General features: G+C 37.4%; 1 protein-coding gene across 17 annotated transcripts; it reads right to left on the bottom strand.

Annotated features, from left to right (window-relative positions):
* Positions 1-1,941: 1,941 nt before the first annotated feature.
* LOC135582125 (protein FAR1-RELATED SEQUENCE 5-like) lies at positions 1,942-15,438 on the bottom strand. Of its 17 annotated transcripts, none has more exons than XR_010475766.1 (6): positions 9,379-13,731; positions 4,986-5,245; positions 3,086-3,146; positions 2,896-2,998; positions 2,239-2,324; positions 1,942-2,148 (listed from the first exon to the last, which is right to left on the bottom strand). XR_010475766.1 is itself a non-coding variant. In XM_065078197.1 (3 exons), the coding sequence occupies exon 3, from the start codon at positions 11,781-11,783 to the stop codon at positions 9,456-9,458; it is 2,328 nt and encodes a 775-aa protein (XP_064934269.1). In that variant the 5' UTR covers positions 11,784-11,797; positions 11,874-11,967; positions 15,411-15,429; the 3' UTR covers positions 9,088-9,455. The 17 variants fall into 17 exon arrangements, 5 of the variants coding, with proteins under 5 accessions (XP_064934269.1, XP_064934268.1, XP_064934270.1 ...); XR_010475769.1 differs by having other exon boundaries at positions 2,896-2,959; positions 3,059-3,146; XR_010475772.1 differs by having other exon boundaries at positions 1,942-2,135; positions 3,086-3,211.
* Positions 15,439-16,008: the final 570 nt, after the last annotated feature.

The following is a 16,008-nucleotide window of genomic DNA, read 5'->3' on the forward strand; positions in this document are numbered from 1 at the left end:
CATTTCTTCACCCAGAGAGAACTAACTAGGTTGAACAAAGCATTGAACTTTTAGAACCTCTTCATTCCAAGAAGATCAAGAAGAAATCTACCATTGGACAAGGACCTATTGGTAAACAAAACAAATAGTTAACTTGCGTGTGTTGAGAAACCAATATACCTTCAACTGCATGTAAAGAATATATGATCTGATTTAATAGGCAGGTATCAATCACTTGTATCTGGGTAGCACCATGAATACCCCCAGTCAACGAAATGGCAAACCGAACTGATGTGACCGTCAGAGGTGGGTTCTCAGCAGTAAAGCACTGTATGTGAAGTGCCACGGATATTAAGCCAATTAATGGGTTTGGTTGGGCACAAGTTGGCCCTCCTGCCTGTAGTATCTCAGCAATAGTTCTAACGAAACATGTTGAGTTGCTTTGAAGGAGCCTTCCTTTCTTTCTCAGAAACATGTAAGCAACTACACCTACAAGCACCATTTTTTGCTGTAGATGAGTTGACTGTGTCGCCGCCCTATTGGCTCAATTATCCAATGAAAGGTGGGGTAAACCTATCACTTCATTACATAAATAATGTACAAGAACAAGAAACAAAAAGAAAGAAAAAGGAAAAGACAGGAGGAAAACAAAGAGAAAGAACACTTCAGCATTAAGAAATATGCAAAAGTAACTCTAGTTCGTTGGTAACTTTCAGTTTGGACAGACCAATAGAGTTAAAGAAACCTTTATGATTGTGTCCATTATTGAGTTGTATTGTTCATAATTTTCTCACATTTATGTATATCTCAATGCTATTTTTACACAATGCATCATGATAAAATTTAGCTTATTTGTAAAATCTCGAGATTTTTACATTTTCACATTTATGTCACTCAGCAGCGTATTTGTTCATAAATTTTTGCTTATTTGCTAATTTTTTACATTTATGTCACTCAGCAGCCAGTGCTACTAAGGCACTTATGATATATTAAGCTAGAAACCTGTGAAAAATAATCCCCAAAAAACACCATAGGAAAAGGAATGGACTATGCACCTTTGATCTACATGACAAAGTCTGCATAGTGCAACTTAACCACACAAATTTGATTGCCAGCAAAACTAAACCTGACATCAAGGAGGGACAAGCATATGGAGGACTGATTGCTAATTGAATTTGTTGTTCCAACAAATCCTTTCAACTTTACTATGAAGCAGATTTCCAGAGAATAATTGACATATGGCAGAGAATTAGACACTGATCAGTATATCACCTGTATCAGTAGTAGGAAACAAGTATCATCACAACAGAACCATAATTATCAGAACTGGACATAAACATGGTTTCATCCGACTGAAAAAGCTGGGAACCGCATCCTCGGCTAAGAGCCAATCCCGTTCAGATATGGTGTTGTACATGAAACCAAAATATCAGCCCAGTCCAACCAGACCATGTTGGTTCCAAAATGCCACCAGAATAACTAGAACAAATAGTTTTCTTGATTATGAAGAAAAGTAATCTACATTTTTCAAGATTCCCCCTCAGCCAACCAATCTTTTACCTATTAAAGTCAGAGTTTAAATTATTCTACAATTTTTTTGTAAATTAAGCATACAATCTGATCGATTTATCCACCAGTCCGACCAATAACCCTAAGCTTGATGACTACTGCCAGGTCCAGTTCTAGTTATGATGACTACCAATAAGGTGTCATGACTACGTGATGATTAAGTTGGACCAACAATAGCAAATTGCGGTTGGTGGAAGTTGAAAAAATGATGGTTGACCAGAGAGGCCAAATGTATGCTTTGTTGACTAATTTAGCAGTTTAAAGAAAAATATACAACAACAGTTGGTGGAAGCAGCAATTTACAGCCAGAGTATGGCAAGTTTTGCCGGCATGGTTACATTTCTTACAATGATTCTTTTCAGTTCATTGATGATAATTAGGAAAGTGTTGCAGTAATTTGACAATCAAATCCAATTGAATTTATTGATCATGCATAAGATGTGAGGATGGCTAATAAACAGCAGTCAACAATTCTTCTAATTACATAAGCACACACTTGTTTTACCTTTGAAAGTTCTTACCAAGAACAGCCATGATGCCAATTGTTGCTGTCCAGACAAATGCTGCAGAGCTTGACAGACCAGAAGCTACATGGGAGTACTGCAAGTAATATTAACCCACTAGAGCACAGATACAACCATTGAAGACAAAACTATGACACTTCAGATGAAAGTTGACGAGGAATGGCACCTGCAGGAGTAAAACCACCAATAAGGCTGAATGGTAGACCGATATCTGCTAACTTTGACTTAGCAAGTTAATAAATCCCTTTGTACCTGCAAGATATATCTAGTCAAGGAATTGAACCAAGTCCTAAAGTAACATTGACAAAACCGAAGCATCACCTTGTAGTTTTATGAAGATTAAATATCGATGGTGCACAAAAACTGTAGCAAAGATTTGGATTGTGTTCACATGTGATGAAACAAATAATTGATGCCAGCTAAATCTCATCCAATAGACCATTCAACCAAAATGCAAGATGCAATTGACATCCAACATCTTAACATAACCATATTTGTACAAGCCTCATACCACCTATTTGGGACTGGTTGTGAATCCTAACAGTTGATTACATACGTGCAGAAATGTATCTGTGAATTTACAGCCTAGTATACTGTTCTATCGTTGGATATTTCCATCAAGTAACCTTTTATATCTGCTTGCAACATCAAATAGTGGTACAAGATTAGTGTCAACAAGAATACATGCAGGATCCTACACACCATTGCACTTATGCCAAGTTGTACAACAAAAATACAGGGTACCAAAACTGATGGATCATAATGCAAAACTGCAAGGACAACATAACAAGATGGCTTGCAAGTTCAAATAAAATGGCATCACCTTTGGATGGACCATGACGGACATGAATCAAGTTGAATAGATGGAAAGAATCGTAAACTGCTGACTGCTTCCTCCAATAGCAACCCACATATAAGACAACTTCCTATTAATATCCCAAAGTTCAGTTGCAATCAAGCAACCAAAGTGATCTTATCAAATTTACCTTTAAAGAAAAATTATTGACCCTTACTTGAACTCACAATATTTGCTACATGTTTTTGCATATCTGCAACAGCAATGTTCCACTCTTCCTTGAAGGGAAAAAAAAAAGATTTAACCATTAATGGTCAAGCATTGAAGTCAAACAGAAAGCATGCTGCAAGCAAAAGAAGAGGTGATGAGTTTCTCAATGTATAAGGGATGATTGGTCAGCCTCAAACAGAAAGCACACAATACCTTATCCTTGCAAAACAGTTGGTAAATACTAAATACTTCACTTGAATACAATCAGATACTTCACTTGCATACATTATCAATACGATGAAAATTTCCTATTATTTTTATTATATAACCTAGAAAATTAGTATGAAAAGCTGCACTAGAAAAACCATAGTCCAAGCAACTTAAAGCTTGGACCACATTTGCAAATATTAACCTCAAATATATCAAGAAGGCCAGGAGCCAGCAAAGAAGATATAAGCAAAAGACAGCAAGAAAACTACTATTGAAAGATGATAATGCCACAAATATAGTGACAAGTGCAAGAATGGAGAGAAATATAGAAATAGGATTGATGATCTTACATTTCATTGGAGGAAGAAGGAAAATAATGAAACAGGAGAATGACAAATGTCTGGATCTCAGTTCTCATGCTAAGGCTATATTACCTTGACTCCTTTCATTCAGATAGACTGAAGCGAAAAATATGAAATTGCCCCCCATAAGGGAAGGTAGCAACAGGTTAAAAGAAATAATTTAACCAAAGGTGTAGAAGATACTAACATGATTGTCAATGATGATTACCCAAAGGCATGAACTCCCACCAAGAGAATTACCTAAGCTAAACAAAGTATCGGGACCTAGAACCTCTAAGAAAAGATAAAGACAACAAGGAACCACTAGGATGAGGCACTGTTGATAAGAAGTTTTAGAACATCATAGTAAATAAGCGAGACCTCCAAAGCTTCAAAACCAGCAGTCTATCCTATGACTAAGTTATAAGCAGTCTATCCTCAGACTAGGAATCCATTAAAGCAAATTCCTAGCATTCTAAGCAAAATTGACATCTTATGTCAGACAGGTACAAAATGCATGTTCTTCGGTTAAAATACATACTATCTTGGCAACTATTTATAGACTAAAAATCATGATTCGTCTTATCGGTCCGCACCGATGTACCGATCAGCTGTTGGTATGGCATGTACCGAGCTATACAAAGCTGTATCAAACATACCAACACATGGTACATGGGGGTATACCAATGTATCGCCCATACCAGTCCCCTATCGGACTAGTATATACCGCCCATATCGAACGGTACACCATGGTACGATGAACCTTGCTAAAAATAACATGATAGTTTTTTCTATAAGCAAAGTTGTCCATTCCAGAATTCAGGATTCTCAATCTGCAATAATATCAGTCTTTCCAACATTGTCAGAGAGGCAAGTCATTACATCTAAACCTGCATATTGGTTTTTCTAAGTTTAACCAGAACAGAGATAAATTCACAAGAGAAACAGATTGCTTAAATACATGGCAAAGTCAACCATTGATGCCTTCAGATATATTCTTCAAATCTGACAAAACAAGCATACTCTCAATTTTGTTAAGAAGCAAATCATGAACCATGAAAGCTATATGCAGCTTTATTTTGATACTCATCTGGATGATGCAATAAACCAAAGATATTTGTGATGATGGGATTGAAGGCAAACAATCAATTCAAGAGGAGAATTCAGTGCACAAAGCACGTTGATGAGTGAGATCAATTTTTTAGTGCATACAAAACAACCAAAATATGTTGATATAAGTTCCAAATACATGTTCAATCTTACCAAGATGGCCATTGATTTTTTCCAAAATATGTTGAAAAGTATACCTATAGCCTATAGCAATGGACAAAATGATTAGAACTACTGGTTTCTTACTCTGCAGATGTGCTGCTTATAAAAGCCACACTCACTCAAGTATTTGTGCAGAGCATACCCCAATCATCTTGAGCAGGATACATATACGAGAGAGAATTTCTTCAAAGGGTGCTACAGAACCCATCCAAAAAACTGTAAAAGAAAAACTGAAGAACAGCTCCCTTAGCTCCTGGAAGCAACACATCCAACACAAATGCATGCATCCAACACAAATCCATGGTCAACATTTTTCTTAAACTGATTCTGAGGGGAGTCGCATACTGCAACACAAATCATCCATCAGCTATCACAAAGAATAACAAAAAATTTCATAGTTATCAGTATTTTAGACCACAAATAAACATCAAGTGAAATACACTATTGTTTTTTAGGCCAAATTTCAATTAAGTGCCTAATGTCATTTTGTTTCCAAAGGAATTCCTAAATTCAATTTATGTTTTCAAACAAATCCTGCCATACATGTACTCAAAGACCTTGACGGAAAGCTAATCTGGTTGTGCGATAGGATTATACTTGCCAACCCTGATGAAAACATCTGTGTGAAACATTTTCAACAGACCCTATATGATGAAAACACTGATGAAATAAAAGGGCACATCACAATTGCCCTTATATGTAAACTGTGAACTACTATGGGTATATTGTAACTACATCAGCTTTCTGTCAAGGTCTATGGATGAAAGTTGACTGATGGACTGAATTAAAACATCAACTGAAATTTAACGAATCAGTTGAGAATAAACTGATGACTTAGCTAGGTGCCAACTTCATCCCCGGAAACTGCAACTCCTGATGTCTTTCGGATAGGTACCACACCAACTGATGTTTTGTATGAACTGTGAACTGTCTATGATTTAATACTGCTTCCATAAAAATATCAGGAATTAATTGAAGTTTAAAAGCCCAATTGAAATTTGCTCCAAAGTTCAAGGATCAGTAGTGTAGGTTACCTACATATCCGTAAAATACAATACTATTCTCTCTTAGGTACTAAATACATCCCACCTAGCATTACTTATAAACCCAACAAACCAATAAAAAATCTCCAAACACAAAGATATCAAAATTTTTGAAGGCAAACCATGAACAAAGAAAAGAGATGTTACAAGTTGACCAATTTTATCCTTATCAATGACATTGCTTGATAAACTTGAATATGGGGTTCTCCTATAAACTCTTACAACCTCATAGCCCTGAGGTTTTGGTCATGTTACAAAGGAAATGCTCCTATGAGTTTTTCTTGTAGCATTAAAATCCAAATTCCTGTTCAGTTCTCTTAGATATATACAGACATTCATTCTGTTGACCATTCCTAAATTTACACTATTGACTAACTTTACAAAATAATCACCAAACATCGCCTGATCATAGATTGTGTAAGTATGCATTTCACGGCGTGGCAAAGACAAATAATGTCCCAGAAGTTTTAATACACGTTACTTGCTTTGCTGTAAGCAATCCAGGAGTCAACCCTAGAATGAAAATGAATGTGTATGTGTGTGTCATATGAACTTGTATATTTCAGCTAATCCATATAGGTCATATAGATACTAACATTGGATGTAAGTATAAACAAGAACAAAGAATAGAAGCATATAATCTATAAAAAATTAGAGAAAGAAAATTCCTGTCGTAGTACCATAATTTCTTCAGGAAGGAGGAAGCCATAAATCAACAACATGTAGGTTCAAACTATGTACAAAGTAAAAGGTCAAATGCCCATGAGATAGCCGAGGGTAAAGTGCTTATGATGCCATGTCACCGGTGTTTACCTCAAGAAATGGTCTAAATACCAGGTGTACCACTAACTATGACCCAATATTTACGAATTAGATGAAGGACCAACACATGGGCCAGGCGACCTCCATATCATTTTGCATTTCTCTACAATATTATGTTTTGCTATTCTAAGTGGTTATTTTAAACTACCTGTCGGCAGTTGTTGGCTCTCAACAAGTTCAAGATGGTAAAATAATTAAAAAACAACAGGGACGACACCATCACCGCTGCCACAACCTCCACCTCCTCTCTTTTTCCTGCACTTCACCTCCACCCACATCGTCATAGCCTTGGATCCACATCCTGCCATCGCCAGTGCTACCTCCTCTTTGTGTGGTCATCACTGACAAGGTTTAAAAGGCTGCCAAGAACAATATGAATGGAGCAGTAAGTACTAGTCCAATAGAGAATCGGATCATGACCAGCCCATTTCAAGCGATGCAGGCCAGTTCAAGAGTTTTTTAATTAAAAAGCCACCTTCTCTCAATCACTACACCAAACTCTGCGTCCCTTGCTCATGCCTGCACCTGTGCCCTAGGCCACCCTTCGCCAACCCATGGTATGCAATTTTGAATGGTACCACCCGGTATGAGCGGTACATACCGGTCCGACGGTGTACCGATACGTGGACCGCTATAGTGCTACAGTAGAGAGAAAGAAATATTTAAAATTAGGTATACCGCTCGGTACACAGTACCGTACCGTACCAAGCCAACCTCGAAACATCGGTATGGTACGGTATTACATACCTTGCGCCAACCCATAGGTCAACACTCCTACAGATCCTCTTCGTCTTCTTATTCCTCTCTTACTCTCCTCCTCTTTCGCCTCCTCCCCCTTTGGTGGTAGCATGTATCTGTGTACCATGTGCTAGTACATCAATAGGAACAAGACCCATACCAGTTTGGCCAATGACCAGTATGGATCCAATACTAGATATTTTAAACCATGGTCACTGTCACCCCCTTCAACGGCATGCACAGCCATCTTCTCAGCTTCCTCCAACCTTCTCCTCTCGTCCTCTCTTCTCTCCTTCATTCTCTTTGATCCGTGCCAGCCAATAAGGGACCATACCATGCATCAGCATGCCCCCATACCAGGACTGACTGGACAAGGGTCACAGATCTGAACTTGAAACCTTAACCTCAAGTAGTGATTTCTTTGATCACCTGATATGAAGCATGTACACAATGACATGATATAGACGAGCCAACACATCAAAACTAGTAAAAGACATGACAAAGCATGGACATAGCCATTAACACAGATTTTACATGTTATATTTTTTTACACAAGTTAAACAAAATCAATGATATACAAAATTTATAGAAGGCACAACAACAATTTATATGGTTTATCAAATTTCACCAAAAAAAATTCCAATGTGTATATGAAACATTGTAGTAACTAGTAAGTACACATCCTAGTCTATGAACATTTTATTGTGTTGAAGACTTTTATAGATTGATATAAACATCCTACATACATGCAAAACATAAAGAAAATATGAGTTACACAAGAGTCCTAATATGTTTTGAAGTATTTGAAGCATGTCGAGAGGTGTCTGACAAGTCTCAGAATGGCATAGCAAGTATTTTGAATTGTTCATGCTTCATAGATCACCTACAAACTAGTTGGTCGCACTCTATTATATACTGCACAAACACTAAATCTAACTATGAATCAAGATAGCACAGTTGGTTCAATAAATATCAAACAGACAAGAAAATAAAAGGTCTACATCTAGGACAATTTGTTTAACATCATCAATGTGAAACTACAGCTTTTTATATCACAAAAAAATAAAAAACAGCTGCCCCACAATGTGTAACATATCAAAGCTCAAGTGTTTAATTACTAGAGAAATAATGTAACTATTTAATGCATTTCAAATCATACAAACACAAAACTCAGCTCTGCACCAGTTCAGGTTAAGATAGGATTCCTTGCAAAGTAGTGTTATTCCACCTTGCAAAGTAGTGTTATTCCTTTTCCTTTGCCCACAAAGGATAGGATTCCTACCACATTTAGAAAATCAGGAAAAAAATCAGGAAATATAGAAAATTGATATTGGTTTCTGTTTCCTGTAAATCATAAAATGCTCAAGAGTGTTCAACAATCACAAAGAAAAGAACTCTTTCTTCAAGCCCTTTTAGCTAAGAAGGATAAAACAAAAAAGTACAATCGCATACTCAGCAAGTCTATCAATTTGCCCACAAGACACTTTTGGTAGCACACAGTAAATTCACATTCGCTTTAACTCAAAGGAAACTGAACTTCAATTTTTCTAGTAAAGGAAAGCGGCTAAACATGAAGTCCAAACTCAGGAAACTATAGGAACTTGTTAAGGCCTATCCATGTCGAATGCCAAAATGGGAAAGATTTACAAAAACAGTCTACAGTTGTCAATTTACAAATTACAGACCCTCAAAGTGTGGTAGTATATTAAAAGAGCCCAACAGTTAAATCTTAGATTTTACAGATATACTCTGCAAACTGATGTTCATCAATAAGAATCTATCTTAGTTCACCGAAGTATCTGCATCTAAGAAAATAACAGAATCACAGGCATAAGGACAAGTCAAAGCATGCACTTGGTGAAATAGCAGTAAACCTCTAGTTGCACTGCATGTGAGACCATGTGAAGAGTACTTCAACAGGCACTTGAAAAAGGCATACAACAATCTAAGCTCATCTTGCAGCAAACTCAAAACCATCGAAACAAATCCCACTTGTTTCTAATGTATTATGCTGCATAGCATCATCGACATTCACATCTTGTGTTTGTTTGGTCCAAGGAGCACCATGAAACATATTCTCCATTTCAGCAATGAATCGGTCAAGCCCATGTTCAAGAATTTCAAGGGATTCTTTTGACAGTGCACTTTTTACCGCAACAGATACTGCTTTATGACAAATGCGACTGTATCGTGAGATCAATGACTCTTGGGCACTGGAATCAGCTGCCAAATGAGGTCCACAGTATAATGTCCCATCTTTTGCATACTTTGTCCATCTCTTCAAAATGTACTGAGGAGGGAGATAGAGAATGTTATTATTGTTAAGAACTTTTAATGCATGCATACACAAGATGCCCATTGATTCAAATTTTTTACAGCTACATTTAATTGTAATATTGGATGGATTAAACTCAACAAGCCCAGTGCATTTTTGAGGAATAGAAACTCTAAAAGTATAAACTGTCCCATCCATAGCAATAGTTTCACATAGGCAAGCAAGTTGGCTCTTGTACTCGTATTCAAAATCCACATATATTGTCCTTGTATATGATTCTGCTGCTTCAGCTAGAACAGGTATATCAACCAACAAAACAGGTTTAGTTTGCCTAGATTCATAATCTTCAAAAAGTTCCTTTTCACGTAGTTGAACTAATGCCTTGAAATATTGTGCAATAAATTTGGGCAGAGGCAGTTTCCTGTAGAAATGAATCTTGAAGAGATTGTCCATGCCTTCAGCCCATTGTTTTGTTGTCATGGTAGCACAAAATGAATTAAGGTAAGCAAGAGCCCATTTTTCTGTGGCTGCATATAGGTCCTTCAACCATGCACTATTTCCAAGACAATGTTTAGAAATCAAGCTATCCCATAATTTACATAAAATTTCTTCAGAACTACTTCCAAATATGCAATCCTCAAAATCTTTTTGGAAGTTGGATTCACGGTTGGACACACCATGAAAATGCTTTGGAACATTTTGAAGTATGTGCCATAAACAAAGTCGATGGCATGTATCAGGAAAAGTCATAGTAATCGCTTTTGACATTTCAGCACAGCGATCTGTAAAGATTGTCTTTGGCTGTCTACCAGACATAGCAGCCATAAAAGTTCTAAATAACCAAATGAATGATTCTATAGATTCATCCAACAGCAATGCAGCACCAAATATAACAATTTGCTTATGATGATTTACGCCAATAAATGGTGCAAATGGTATGTCAAACCTGCTCGTTCGATAGGTTGTGTCAAACAAGACTGAATCACCAAAGTAGGCATAATCATTTATTGACCGTGCATCCGCCCAAAAGAAGTTGGTCATGCGTTCCTTTTCATCTATTTGTACAGCATAAAAAAATGACGGATCTTCAGACTGTTTATTTTTCAGAATATCTAAAAGGAACTGTGCATCTCCCTTTTCAAGATCCCGCAGCCTTGTAGCACTCAAACAGCTGTTTTGGTTCTTCACAAGCAATTCTCCATCTCCCATACTCTGTACCTCCTCTGACTGAGAATCATACATCAGAGAAGGTTTTACCCCATAATAGTAATCTGCTTCAGTAAAGATTGCACGTTCAACAGGCAATTTCTTTCTATGTGACCGCAACATGTGAATCTTATTTGGGCTTGCAAGCAGATGATTGTGCTCTTCAATGAGCTTATTTACTACCCATACATTGCTACGATTCACTTTGAACTCAATACGAGCCAAACATTTTGTTCTCTCCAGTGGACGTGGTTTCTTAGTCACATGAGTGCGATGCTCTTGACGAGTACCTTCATTGCTACAGACATAGTGCCTATCTCGTATGCTATTATCTCTTCTTCGGGAAAGATGCCCCTTGCGCACACTGAATCCCTTTTTCTTGGCATATGAATTATAGAATTCATATGCTTCCTCTTCCGAATGAAAAACCATACCAACCTTAGGTTCTAACTGTAAATTTTCAGTTGCCTCGGGAGCAACAGTCACTAATTCATCCACATTGCCAGTATTTAAAGATCCATCCAAACAAGTTATACTTCCTGATGCATCTCTGTCATCAACATTTCCCACTGAACTATCGATGTTACTGGAAATTTCCACTGCTCCAACAAGGCCATTGTCATTTTCTACTGGTCCACTAGTCATAGTGGCTTTTCTCATTGATCCATCCATTTCATTGGTACCTTCTCCAGACACATCAGCAGCCACAGCCACACTTCCTTCTAGTGATATATTTATGGCCTTGGTGCTCCCAACAGATGCATCCACTGTTTTGATATTTTCTAGGGGCCCATCCATGGTGGTTTAATTTTCTACAGTTCCACCAGTATAAGACTCATTAATAGTTGACTATGCCTTCAAGAAAGAATACTCATCATAACAATATACCTTCAAAGCAGGTGTTCTGTCTACAACTTCTTCAACTTTATCTTTGCCGTAGATGTGTCCCTTATGACTCCCAGGGAAAAATAGCAACCCTTGTCTGAAATTGTATCAGTAGAAAGCAAGCAAAGGTCAGTGATATAATTAAGAACTCAAATTAAGCAGCTAAAGGAAACAAGTTGGTACGGTAACTGTAGCCAAAGGCTTGAAAGTTGCAGCGTTTTTGTAGGTCACTTAATTAGCAAAACAAGCATTAATAAAAATCATATTTATGGCAAAGGCAATGTGATTTGAAGAATCATCAAATGATTTTCTGTAAAATCACATATAAAAATAAATCTACAAAAAAATTAGGCAAACAAAAGGTAGAAAAGTTGTTGAACATTCACAACAACAACTAACAATTTAACAGCAGAGCAATTCTGTCAAAATCAAGGTCATATTTTCGTGTGTCGGTAATGTACCAATCACGTCTCGAACCAGTACTGTATCTGTCCATACCAGTGTACTGTACCAGTTCTGAGTTTCAAAAAAAAAAAGTTTTTAAAGTTGAAAAAAATAAGCATCCAGTACAGAGCCTATACACCCCATACCAGGTGGAACTGACTCTATAACAAGCGTACCAGATAGTATCGCCCGATATAAGTCTAGTATGGACATAATGACCAGTTTGCCTTGGTTAACCTATCAGACTGATGAATATCATATGCACCAAACAGTACTAAATGTATTGTGAATCTTGGTCAAAAGCAAGGTTTGTTGTACTGATACATACCGCTCGGTACAGGTGATACATACTAGTCCGATAGGGTACCGATACGTGGACCGCCATCTACCGAGCAGTATCGGTCACTTGACCCCGTATCAGGCAATACGGGGTCTGTACTAGGCGGTAACGATCGAAATCCGAACGTTACCGACATGTACCGATCAATATGCTTGGATTTTGATCATTACTGACCTATACCGGGTGGTAACAATCAAAATTTGATCGTTACCAGTCAAGGGCTGAAATTGCCCTATTTTAAATGGTTAATTTAATCGTTTGAGACTTAGAAATGGGTTTTTAAATCCTTTTCTCTCTCCAATTTCAACTTATTTCACTCTCTTAAACTCTTTTTCACTCACATCTCTCTTATTTTCACATTTTCATTCTCTTAAATTCAACAAAGCTACAATTTGTGGATTGGATCAAATTTAGGAAGCTAATTTATGAGGATTAAGAGGAAGAACACTCTAATCAAGAGGTATGTGTTCTCTTTCTAGAGGAAGAACACTCTAATTTGTGGATTGAATAATCGTATTCACAACCGTCATATTATGGAGAATCTTACGGCCAACAACAGTACGGTGACAGTTGGCCATACTTCTTCGAACAACAGTACGATAATCGATTTTACGATACGAAGTAACAAATCAATAGCGAAAGTAGAAATTCTGGCATTCTCTATGCTCCACACTAACACATGCCACATTTATCCTTGCCTCAAGAGCCGCCTCGGACACATGTGGTTCACGACGATCAGACTACGACCATCACCACATTGATGCACCAATGGCATACGGTGTATCAGTACACCATATCGTGAGATCAATTTCAAAATTGAGTCCGACAAACATATCATATTGATATACAGATACATAGGATCGAGGATCCCGATCCACCACCCGTGGAGTCCCGTCGTTCTTTTTGATGGTAGAACCAAGTATATCTATCGATTGATTACTTAAATTCATTTGAATATTGAAGTTCAAGTTGTATAAAAAATACCACAAAACTACTCAAAGCTTGAAAAAGATATGTGACACTATTCTTTCCTAATTTATATTATTTTGTTAAAATTACACTAAATTTATATTTATTTTTAACTTAAAAATCTTAATCTAACTTTTTTTTTTTCTATTTTAGGTTTTTTTAGAGGTTTCTTTTATGATTTTGAGCGTACCGACGGGTACCATCAGTTAAGACAAGGAGGGTGGTATCATAGTAGGTAAGACATGATGTCCTACATTCAAGTGGAGATGCTAACCCCACTCAGCAATGTAAAAGAGAGTGCACACATTCATTTCTTATCCAGGAGCATCATATTAACCAACTTATAGGTTCTTATGTCTGTACCTAAAAATATATGTATATAATGACAATTATGTACATTCAAAGGCAATTAGCAAGCACAGATGGTTGCAGATATTGATATTTGAAACATACTAAAACAAAAAACATATGTATCATGATAACGAACACCACTTTCCAAGTCAGAACAAAAAGTCAAAAGTTAACAAGTTCAGAGTCCATGTTCACAACTGATCAATTTGGCTCGATGTCAATTTGTGGCATGAGACAACACACCATTCATTTCATGATAGAACCTTCCCATACTTCAGAGAACACAGAAATTAAGTTCAGGCACTCCACAAAGAGTTCATGACAATCCATATCAACACATTTGATACAAATAAAACCTGTTCACAATTTATGGTTACACAATATATGCATTTTGTTCAACAACCATCACATATTAAATTGTGTCCTGTTCCTGGACAATCCAGATCAATTTATCAGACATGCATAACCTTGTTCCTGGATCACAACAATCCATCAGCAAATTTGACACAATCAGAACTTGCTAATGGTTGAAAATAATCCAAATTCCATAAAAAACATTGGACACATATCATGAAAAAAACCAGTAACTTGAGCGATTGAAAAACATTTATGATCCAACAAGATGCATGTACATCATACAGCAACCACCATGGTTTAAGAACGAGAATTGAAAAGATATATATAATGAGAATCCAATATAACACGACATTTATGAAAAAGTTCAGCACAAAAAAAATTGATATAGTCAGAAAAAGGAATCTATGTTTCAAAATGATGCAATACGTAAGGCATCATCTAAACAAAAATCAGCTGATCAAGACTAAGACAAGATGTTGATAATTTGACCACAATTCAAAAGCAGAAAAAAACATTTGGCTTCGCATGTATCATACACAGTAACCATATATATAATCACTAAATCTGCACGAGGAAGATGTTTAGAACAATCATGCGGCAATTACACGACGTGAAAGAAACTTGGTTTTGGTATCAATAGATCGTCGTCACGATTTAAAACCAATCATCAATAACTAAAGCATGATTTCAGCACCGAAATTGTGCATCCCACACAAAACCTAAAACTCACTTCAGAATAACAATCACTAAATTTATCAAAATTATAAATAGCACGAGGCCAGGGACGAGGAAGGGTTTCAGGAAACGGCTGCAATAGGTCGGGGAAGCGGAATGCTTCGGGGAACGGCTGCAAGAGGCGCGAGAGGAGTAAGGGTTTCGGGAGACGGCTGCTAGAGGTCGGGTTAGAGGAGGGGTTTCGGGTGACTTCTTGCAGCAGGTGGCAATTGAAAGATACCGAAACGAGAAAGCGTTTCCAGGAGCTTCGCACAGGTCGCAGAGCAGCGGAGACGAGAAGGGAGAGGGGGAATGGAGGGAGGAGGGAGAGGAAAAGAGACAGCTAGAGAGAAGAGGGAGAATACCTCGCTTGGTGCGGGATGGCGATGTCACGGTCGGCTTCTTGGAAGACGGTTCGGTTAAATACCCGTTATGGCCGGAATCGGACTGCGGCCTACCCACTGCTCAAATCGGATCTGGGTTGGACTGCTACGACGCAATGCCCGCGGCCCAGCCACTTTCCTCGAACCGGATCCGGTTACAGAACCTATCTTGTTAGAACCGAATCACGTTCCAGAACCGACGGTTCCGATTTTGTCAAATTTAGAACCTTTCAGATTTGTTTCGAATCGGAGCCATCCATTTAATTTTTTTGCTTTTTTCCCAAAATATTCCTTCGATTATCAGTTTATTAACTTGTTAAAAATGATAAACTCATTATTTGGAAGGCATTTGATCATTTAGATTTTTCTTTTATTTTTCTATCCATGTGGAAAGAATAAAAATTATTTAGCATGTAATTTTCCAGCCTCGGATCTGATTTCAAATGATGTTAGCAGCTGCAAGACAGGTCAAAGTTCTTTTGATCAGTGTTGTCATCTAAGATCTGCAAATGCAAAATACCATCACTGATCTCTTTTTTCTCTTATTTTCTTTGTGTCGGTGCGAAAAGATGAAGGCAGA

This window comes from Musa acuminata, chromosome BXJ1-8, assembly GCF_036884655.1.
Source record: "Musa acuminata AAA Group cultivar baxijiao chromosome BXJ1-8, Cavendish_Baxijiao_AAA, whole genome shotgun sequence".
NCBI classification, from domain to species: Eukaryota; Viridiplantae; Streptophyta; class Magnoliopsida; order Zingiberales; family Musaceae; genus Musa; species Musa acuminata.

Excerpts from the sequence above, each read along its gene's own strand:
- LOC135582125 (XM_065078194.1), bottom strand. The coding sequence starts at position 11,783 with ATGGATGGGCCCCTAGAAAATATCAAAACAGTGGATGCATCTGTTGGG.